The sequence below is a fragment of the Pteropus alecto genome, unplaced genomic scaffold, assembly GCF_000325575.1.
Source record: "Pteropus alecto unplaced genomic scaffold, ASM32557v1 scaffold206, whole genome shotgun sequence".
NCBI lineage: Eukaryota > Metazoa > Chordata > Mammalia > Chiroptera > Pteropodidae > Pteropus > Pteropus alecto.
Window position 1 is genome coordinate 859,267 of NW_006438906.1, and position 9,689 is coordinate 868,955.

A 9,689-nucleotide genomic window follows, 5' to 3' on the forward strand; every position below is an offset into this window, starting at 1 on the left:
GATGTCTCAAATAGGTTGTCGTACTTGGTCAAGAGTTTCTTCATGATGGAGGCTAGATCTGGAATCAGAGCCTGACTCTTAGCCCGGGGCCTAGATGCAGGCCCTATCAGAGCCACCCTCATCCAGAGCTTGGCCCCAGGGTCTCAGTGGGGAGACTCACCATCACGCTCAGCAGGGGTCAGCTCAGGTAGCCTCCGCACATGCCGACGGGGCAAGAGCAGTGTCTGAAAGGGCCACACTGCCCAGAAAGGGACCAGCACTAACCAGTGCTCACTGGTTAGGACCAGACGTTCCTAGGCAAACCAAATGGAGATGAGGTCATCAAGGCAGATATTGGGGATCAGAAAATAGGCAAGATAAGCAAAAGAAAAACGTACCCAGAATTTGATGGCTTCTTACCACCTCTACCACAACCACCCCAGCCTAAAGCACTATCATCTTTCCTTTATATTATTGGTATGGCCTTGCAGAAAGTCTCTCTGTTACTTCTCTTCTACCTTTCTCCTTCACGCACTTCTCTCTTTTGGGGTAAGGTTAAAGGCTCCTTGGGGGCAGGGCCTGACTTTCTCCCACCTTCCTGATCAGTTCCTGGCGGCCATACTCCATCAGCAGGGGCTCTCTATGCTGACTCTGATAGGCCCGCTGAGATCGCTCCTCACGCTGGGCAATATCTGGCAGGAAACTGCTGGCCCACACCTGTCAAAGAGTAAGAGCAGAGAAAAAAAAAGGCAAGTCCTTTACCCCCAAGCTTCCATGTGACTAGCATACTCCCTCTGTCCCATTCCTTACTTCAATAACTGTCCCCACAGTGCTAGCTTGGACTCAGCCTAGAAATCCATTGGAGTCCCTGACACACTTACCTGGCAGTGGGGGTGGGGGTTGGAACAGCCCATCATGGCTCCTTTGTTTTCAAAGATCTATCAGGTAGGGGCAGGGAGTTTAGTAGCCAAAAAGACACTGACCCCTCCAAACCACACCCTGTGGAAACAGGGATGCCACTTCCCAGAACTAAATCTGTACCACCCCCATTCCTGCCCATCCGGGGGAGGGGACAACCTCACAAACCTGCACCCAAGGGTACTGGGCACCCAGCTCCTCCGTGACTGAGGCCCACACATCCACAACAGCACGGATCTCGGGGACTGACATGAGCGGCAGTGTTACATCCGACCAGGGGTGGAAGCATATGACCTTACTAAATAGAGGGAGGGAGAAAAGGATGACAGAAATGTAGGGCTAGGCTGTGGTAGGGGCAGAGCCCAACCCAACTGCTCAGTCCAGGCCTTGGGCTGGAGGTTTTAAGAGAGGGAATTCATCATTACCAAACTCCTCGAGCAGCCTCTGCTTGGAAAAGGGGGTGATCACTGGGTCCTGAAATAAAGGGGTAGCACTCTGTAACAGAAATCTCCTCAAGAGGTCCAGCCTCTCTTCCCCCCAACAGCAGCCAGAGCCAGGTTACCTGGATTGGGGGCATCAGGCTGCAGAGCTGGGAAGTCGTTGTCAAACAAGAAGGTGCCATCGTAGTGGGGATTCACCTACAGCCAAGGATGGGCTAAAAGCATTTGCTGCCCCATACCACCAGTCACGTGGTGGGCTTCAAGGGCTAGACATCTGGAAGAGTCCCACTCTGGGGTCTAAAAGACTTGATAAGATATGACCCAGAAGGATGTCCACTATTCTGTGGGTGAGGAGCAGCTCTAAGGGGGAACTACTCCCCCAGGCTCAGCCTGCAAATGTAAGCTCTAACGGCTTACCTCTCCATTGGCCCGTGTGGCCCCAGGACACAGAGGGTTGTGAGGATCATGGCGGGGCACTGTTTTCAGAGGGGAGGGCTCTACTTGCCCCTGCCAGGGCCGCTTCATACGGTGAGCTGACACTAGCACCCACTCATCCTGTAGCGGGTTGTAGCGGATATGTTGATGCTCTGGAGGCAAAGATTAAATATCACTCAGCAAAGCTCTTTGGTCCCCTCTTCTCTCACTCTCAGTCAACAGTAGCAGGCCCAAGCTCGGAGGCACCCTTTCTGCCCCATCCTGCTCAGGAGCTAAAGGGCTGGACTTGGGCTTTACAACGCCAATTAGCCCGCAGCCCAGCACGGTAGAGTCTTCGCTACGCGGGCCTGTCGGGGTGGGCGCGCCGACGTGGGGGTAGTGACAACTTCCTAAAGAAAGGAAAGGCTCGGTTCCGCGTCCCAATGAGTCCGAAGTGCCCTGCAGTTACCGCTCGCCAGGAAGGTTGTGGCTGTGGCGTCCGCCTCTGACGCCTGCTGGCGCTGCTCAGGACTTGCTCCGCTGCACGACATAAGGACTCGCTCGGTGGGAGACTATCAGGAACGCCGACCCAGCTGCCCCTTACCCATCTTTAAGCCTGCCAGCTCCGCCCACCCCCATGATTGGTCGACCTCTAGCTCATGACTGTTGCGGGGGCCAACTGGCCGCCTAGGGGCGGGGCTCAGGGCAGCTTAGCTATGTAGAGGGTGGCTTTGGCGCTCCACCCCAGAGCCAAAGCCAGTATCCGGAAAAACTTATGTGAAAGCTGACTACTGCAGATCTTTGGACCCCAAGACGCTTACAAGATTTCTTTACTGTATTCCGTCATTCATTTGGTCATTCATTCAACAAATATTTACTGAGTATCTACCGTGTGCCAGACACCTAGGCTCCACTTAAAGCAGAGGGATGCTCTTGTGTGCACAAGTCAGGCAAGGCCTCTGCCTTCCTGAAGCTTACAATCTAGGGCCAAGTAAGGGTATAACCCTGGATCCACAATGACCTCAATTACCTGTTCAGTGGCTACGGTGGAGAAGAGGTAAACTGGGGATGGGGGAGGGGAGGCCATTGGTCTGCCTCGCGTAAGGGAGCTCTGTCCATTGTTCTTACGCATCTAGGATAACATACCTTTGAAATACCAGAATAATTTTCTTTTCCAGGCCCCTCAAAAGCAAAACCACAGGCACCAGTGCACAAGACCACAGAACCCTTCATTTTTACCTTTTTTTCCCTCCATACCATCTTAACGTATTGTAAATGTTAATTATTAACTAACCTGCACTCACCAAAGTAAAAGAAGTATGTTTCTCCATTTTGTTTTTAATCCAACCCTAGAGATTTCCCCACTTTGCTATCTCTTGCCTCCTTAATCTACCACCAGTGGATTTCATGTACCTTCCATATATTTCCTTCTTTGATTCTAACTGTATAAAAGGAACTGCAAACTGTCATTCTCTGGAGGATTTTCTCAATCCATTGAGATTTTGCTTCCAGACGTGTCCTCAAAATTTGGCTCAAATAAACTCAAACTTTTCTAAAGGTTTAATTTTTTTTTTTTTTTTTTTGGTCAACATAACCATTTTCTCACTCTTCTTCTCTCTTTCTCTGTCTCTCACACACACATTCTCTCTTATACACCCACACACACCAGACGCACAAGAAGTGGGCAGGGTAAAAGGGTTATAAGAAATCTGAAAGTGTGAGGAGGACAGGACTATCAGTAGCTCTAGCCACCATCTGGGTGGGGTCAGAGGTGTTTAAATACTTCCTTTCCTTTTCCAACTTTTCCTTGGGTCGAACCAATTGGCTAACATTAGAATAAAATTCAAATTTATTTCTCTCCTGGCACTTTTAAAGAGCCATCTAAACATTGTCTGAACCTCCTCCCCATTTCACAGTGGAGAACAGAGCCTCGAGGTCATCTAGAGGATGAGTAGCCATGCTACGATTTGAACCCAAATTTCCAGTCTTTTCCAAATTCTCTAAAACACTTCTGAGACTTCAGTGAGACTCAGTACAGAAGTATAGTGAACTAAAGCTGGGCAGTAGCAGGGAGGCCCCTTCCCCCAAGCCAGGCCAAGCCAAGCAAGGTGTTTTGCAGCTCAAATGCAAAAACTGGGTCATTGGTCATTTACCTAATCTCTGCCCCAGGGTCCTTTGACTGAAATCTGTACAGGTCACTGGGTAGGGGACAGGGAGCAGGAAGCTAAGGGGCGGGGTACCTGTCCACTGGCTGCCCATAGTATGGGAGAAATGGGGGTGGTGGTGGATAGAGCTGCTTTTCTACTCTCTCAGCTGTCCTTGTTGTTTAAGTGAGCATCATTTCCCCAAGAACACCAGTGCTTCAGTGTCACTTTCTGGATCATGCCAACTAACTCCTGACCCTCTTCAGAAACATCTCTTTAGAACTATTGCCAAACCTCTCCTTTCTCTGTGTCTCTACAAGGTCACTTTTAGGGAGAAGAGGAGAATGGCTGACATGGGACCTACCTAACTCTTTCCAAAGATGTGATCTCTTCTATGTCTCAGAAAGGTAGCTGTGATCCCCAGCCCCTTATTCCCCTTCTTTAAACCCTCTCAAGGCTGTGGGGGAGGAAAAAACTTTCTTCTACCCTTCTAGGTTCTTCAGGGCTTGTCTAATAAATTGGCGTGAGACAGATTAACAAGAGAAAACCAAATTTAATTAAATATATACATATGAAACCCCATATACATGAAAGAGTCAGAGACCTCACATACATAAGAAGTTCAAGACAGAAAGTTAAAATGAAGTACATATGACATTCTGAGCTAAGGATAAGGTAAGTCACCTTGGAGCTTCAGATGGGAAAAAGGTCATTGCAGGATAAGAGCACATGTTCAGTAATTAGAAGTTTGCCCTGCCTTATAGATAGGTGATGAAAAGTTATTTCTGGTAATAACTCTTATTATGGGCAAGGCCCCAAATTTAAATTCTTTAAAAGAGAGGCAGAAGTTTCTCATGAGTCCACAGGGTCTCAATTGCTTTCAGCTCAAGATAATTCACATGCCAAAGTGGCACATCCTGGGGAGTTCAGTTCTGAACTCTTTCAATGCCAAAGAACATTTCAGAGTTTTGATGTTTGTTTTTAGTGTGTGCTGGAGAAGCTTTCTGAAAGACCAGATAGAGGAACTGCAGGCCTAGATAGTCACAGAGGGCTCTGCCTGGAACAGCAGGGCAGAGGCCAGATTTGGGGGCTAGTCCCTGCTACTTAGAGTTCTTAGAGAATGGTCAGCTCAAGAGTGTCACAGACACCAGGGTCAATAAAAAAAGTTCCCTCAATTCTGCATTCTCTTCTAATAGTCCCTTCTTTATCTTTCCCTTCTTGGCATAGTTTCTCAAAAAATAGTCCATCTTCCCAGCCTCTACAGTTACCTGCACAGTACCTTGCAACATATATTTTGTCCTTATTAGTTAGGGTGAGTAATCTTAGTTGCTGTAACAAATAAAACCCCCAAACTCAATGGGTTAGCACAACAGTCCATTACGGAGGAGAAGGGGAGCTCTGTCTCATGCAGCATTCTGAATTCTCCAGTAACTATTTAATTCTATGTGACAATGATAATAGATGAGAGAAGAAAGAGGATGTAAAGAACTTCACAGGTTTTAGGAGCCAGATCTGGAAGTGGTGTACATCATTATGTCTGCCTATACCTCATTAGCTAGAACACAATCACGCAGCCTCATCTAACTACAGAATAGACTGTGGAATGTAATCTGGCTGCCCAAGAGCATAAGGAAATGGATTTGTGAATGTATAGCATCATCTCTGCTACATGCCCCTACTGAGAAACCTAATGACCATTTCCGATCATTTTATTGAATCTCCCAATTATCTGGGACTGTGTTAACCATTTCATCACCCTTATGTGTGAGGCTTTGCTGTTTCAGTTCTCCTCTCTTTTGTATTATTTATGTAACTAACAAATATTACAACACATGCCAAGTACTAATTGCTTTATAAATATTAACTCATTTAATCGTTATCACAATGAAAGTATGTGTTATGAGGTAGGTACTTTTATTTGCCCCATTTTACAGATAAGAAAACTGAGTCACAGGAGTAACTTGCCCAAGGTCACACAACCAGTAGGTGGCAGGAGCCAATTTTTTAATTCAGTCAGTCCACCTTCAGTTTCTTTCGAACCACTGCACTATGCTGCCTTTTTTCTCTTTTGCTTCTCTTTATCACTCCCCTGCCATAACTAACCCTCAGTTGGTTTACAAAAGCTTCTTCTCATTTTTTGTGCTTCAGAACGATGAATTGCAGGCCCCTGAAGACCCTACGCTGTCTCTCAGTGCCTCCGCTCTTCAAGTAATTCTCATTGTCTGGAATGCCCATTCCATCTCTCTTAAAGACACTCTTCAGGTGTCACCACCTCCAGAAAAACCTCAACTTTCCCAGGTTGAAGTGCTCCGCCCTCTGCCCTGCCCAGCGCTTTTGTGCTATCAAAAGCAGGCCTTAAGAATAAACGAGCCCAGGCTCCGCTTCCGGGCTGGCATGTTTTTACCAATCAGTCGGCCCAGAGGGAAAGTCCTTTCTGGGTCTCACGGCAACCAACTCCTACCCCCACGTAAGATGGAGCGCGAGACATCCCGCCTGGAGGACCAAAGGTAAGGCAGCAAGGAGGGCTTGGCCCCGCCCCTTTACCTCCTGCGCGCTGTACCGCTCCAACCCTCCGCGTTCCTTTCTCCCCGCGAAGAAATGGTACAACCCGAGGGGCGGGTTCCTGAATGCTCGAGCAGTTCTGATTGGTCAGAGAGAGCCGTACCACGGCGGTAGCGGGGGAACGGGCCGTGGAGGGCGCGCGGTGAGCTAGGTGGTAGAGGGCAGCGTATCTTAAGACCCCAGCTCCCTCCTACGCTACGTTGTGTCAGGCCGCCGGAAGGGATGCAGTGGGTCGTGGGCCGGCGGTGGGCGTGGGCCGCGCTGCTCTTGGCTGCAGCTGCTGTGCTGGCCCAGGTGATCTGGCTCTGGCTGGGTACGCGGAGCTTCGTCTTCCAGCACGAAGAGATCGCGCAGCTGGCGCGGCAGTATGCTGGTGAGCGGGCGGGTGAGCGGGTGAATGAATGGGTGGAGGGCAGGGGGATGGGGAGGCCCGGGCCGAGCTGGGGGTTCTGGGGACGTCGTTCCCGAGTTTGGGACCCGTGCTGGCCCTGATTGTGATGGTCCTCTGTCCCTGCTAGGGCTGGACCACGAGCTGGCCTTCTCTCGGCTGATCGTGGAGCTGCGGCGGCTGCACCCAGGCCACGTGCTGCCGGACGAGGAGCTGCAGTGGGTGTTCGTGAACGCGGGTGGCTGGATGGGCGCCATGTGCCTTCTGCATGCCTCGCTGTCCGAGTACGTGCTGCTCTTCGGCACCGCCCTGAGCTCTGGCGGCCACTCTGGTCAGTTTGGGTGGCAGGCCGGACTGGGAGGCTGGGGCCCATGCCCTCCCTTCTGTTTGGCCAGGCCATGTGATGGCGTGGATACCCTGATAGTCCATGTCCATTTGATTGTCCCGCAGGGCGCTATTGGGCTGAGATCTCGGACACCATCATCTCTGGCACCTTCTACCAGTGGAGAGAGGGCACTACCAAAAGTGAGGTCTTCTATCCAGGTGGGTAGAGAGGTTCTGTCAGATAAATGAGTTCTTTCATTCTGGGATGCCCATAGTTGGGGGAGAGAGCCATGGCATGAAAAAGGAGTGCTTTGAGGGGCCCTTCCCCTGGTTCCCTTACTCCTTAGATAAGCCACAGGTGGTTGGTTGAGGCCGGTGGGAAGGCTTTCCTCTGTCAAAAGGAAACAAAACATAACAGCTTCCTGTTAACCATGTCTAATTTTTATCTGCCAAGACACTGTTTTACTCATCCGATATTCCAGGAGTTGTTGGGGAGACTGTTGGGTAATCAGCAATGCTCTCATGCCCCCAAAGGCAAAGCAAACAGTTGTCTTCCTTTTTTATATAGTGAAATATTTTACATAAAAAGCAGAGGTTCGGACCTTCAAGTAACTTTGAGGTTGAGTGTTACAAACATAGCTAGCATTGTAATTGAACAGTTACATTTCTCAGAAAGCCTCACAAGTCTTATAACCACCCTTCTGTATCTAACAGGCTCAGCCCAAGTTTAGCTAAATTTCTACTTGACATGAGTGAGGTTTGGGAATACAGCATTCTGTGACTCCTGTACAGTAGCCCATGACCAGGTGAGGTACCCACCTTTGACTTCCCCCAAGAGAGGACATGAGCCAGGTGATGCCACAGAGGAAAATTTAGGAGTGGTCATCTTGGCCTCTTATCCCTCCAGATGGGTGACCTGGCCAGTGAGGTCAAGCTTTTGTCTTTCCTTAAGCTCTCTTTCCATTCCCTACCATGGGCCAGGGAGGTGGCAGCAATTAAAAGACAGGGCTAGGCTCCTCATGTGGGTGCTCCTCATCCCCCAGGGGAGACAGTGATGCATGGGCCTGGTGAGGCAACGGCTGTGGAGTGGGGGCCAAACACATGGATGGTGGAGTACGGCCGGGGTGTTATCCCATCTACCCTGGCCTTCGCGCTGGCTGACACAATCTTCAGCACCCAGGACTTCCTCACCCTCTTCTACACTCTTCGCGCCTATGCCCGGGGCCTCCGGCTTGAGCTCACTACCTACCTCTTCGGCCAGGACCCCTGACTATCCAGGCCTGAAGGAGGACCTGTGGATGAGCAGGAGTGGACAGGCTCACCTACGTCCACTTGCTGGAACCCATGCAAACAGACAGGGACATACTCAAAACATGCAGATACTGAATTCTTGGTGTATGACCACAGCCATACATGCTTATACAACCAAACATAGAGACCTGTGGGAACCTATGGGACACACATTCAGATCCTGAATTCCACGTGTATGGCAGCATCATGCATTCACACCCATCCAGAGAGGGATTCTCATGTATACTAACTGATCCAGACATATTCAAACACACAGAACACAAGCTTGACTCACTAACTCAGGCCTTTCCAGAACTTCCCCGCACCTGGTCAGGGCTTTGGAGTTAGGAGTTGGGGTGGTTATTAGCACTCTGCCTGGGTCTGACCCCTCAACCCAGCAGCAATGGAGGAGGGAGGTGAGGGAGAAGAGGAGCTGCCTTTGGAGGCTCCATTCACCTGCAGCTATGATGCCCTACCTTTGATCTCCCTGTCCTCACCATATGCCTTACCCTTGTTTTGTTCCCTTCTATGCAAGCACCCTCATGGCCTGTCCCCAACCCTCTCAGCAACCAAGTCAGCTAGGGAACCAGAATATGGAGAATGCTGAGGTCAAGATCCCTCCTATCCTGAAAGATCCCCTCAGGGGTATGGTGGGGAGGCTGGCCTCAGCACAGGCGCCAACCCTGGGGAGAGGACCTGGAGAGGTGGGCCTATGCCCAAGGGGCCATCCCTGGCCTAGCGAAGGCCTTTTCTGCACACATACCCGTCACAGCTTCCAGACACTGCCCTTGCTGCATTCTCTGTCCATCTGTCTCTCTGTTAATAAAGACCTGTTGAACAGTTCCATTTCTTTGTGTGTCTGAGCAGCAGGAAAACCTAACTCCTAGGGGGCCTCAGGAGGGCCTCTCCCTTGCTGTGTGAGAGTTTGTAAGACAGTGGCTGTGCCCGAGAATCACATAGGAGGCTCATTGACTACAGATTACTGTACCCATTCCCTAGAGGTCAATTCTGGGTTGAGACCTTAAGATCGATATGTTTAATAAGATCCTCTCCACAAGTTTTGAATGCCACAGTTTAAGAAATAAAGGGCTGTACCATTTGTGACAACACGGATGGACAGAGAAAGATAATACCGTATGACCTCACTTTCATGTGGAATCTAAAGAACAAAATTAACAAACAATAAAAATTCAGGGCTGGATGAAGTGTGTTATCTTGGTCTTCCCTACA

At 49.8% G+C, this 9,689-nt stretch overlaps 2 protein-coding genes across 4 annotated transcripts in view; one reads left to right on the plus strand and one right to left on the minus strand.

Moving 5' to 3' along the window:
* Positions 1-2,394, minus strand: part of GALT (galactose-1-phosphate uridylyltransferase) — a 3,353-nt gene extending 959 nt beyond the window's left edge. The window contains exons 1-9 of the mRNA XM_006916114.3: positions 2,221-2,394; positions 1,755-1,924; positions 1,460-1,535; positions 1,323-1,371; positions 1,066-1,195; positions 861-917; positions 574-696; positions 161-293; positions 1-58 (exon numbers count right to left, since the gene is read on the minus strand). Coding sequence (XP_006916176.2) covers positions 1-58; positions 161-293; positions 574-696; positions 861-917; positions 1,066-1,195; positions 1,323-1,371; positions 1,460-1,535; positions 1,755-1,924; positions 2,221-2,302 — 878 coding nt within the window. The 5' untranslated portion in view covers positions 2,303-2,394. The remainder of the gene's footprint in view (positions 59-160; positions 294-573; positions 697-860; positions 918-1,065; positions 1,196-1,322; positions 1,372-1,459; positions 1,536-1,754; positions 1,925-2,220) is intronic.
* A 4,143-nt stretch (positions 2,395-6,537) lies between these two features.
* The window catches only part of SIGMAR1 (sigma non-opioid intracellular receptor 1), a 4,684-nt gene continuing 1,532 nt past the window's right edge, over positions 6,538-9,689 (plus strand). The window contains exons 1-4 of one of the 3 annotated variants that reach the window (XM_025049693.1): positions 6,539-6,830; positions 6,976-7,176; positions 7,296-7,388; positions 7,884-8,199. In XM_025049693.1, the coding sequence (XP_024905461.1) occupies positions 6,680-6,830; positions 6,976-7,176; positions 7,296-7,388; positions 7,884-7,900 (462 nt within the window). In that variant the 5' untranslated portion in view covers positions 6,539-6,679 and the 3' untranslated portion in view covers positions 7,901-8,199. The other 2 variants (XM_006916035.3, XM_025049692.1) reach the window with 2 other exon arrangements.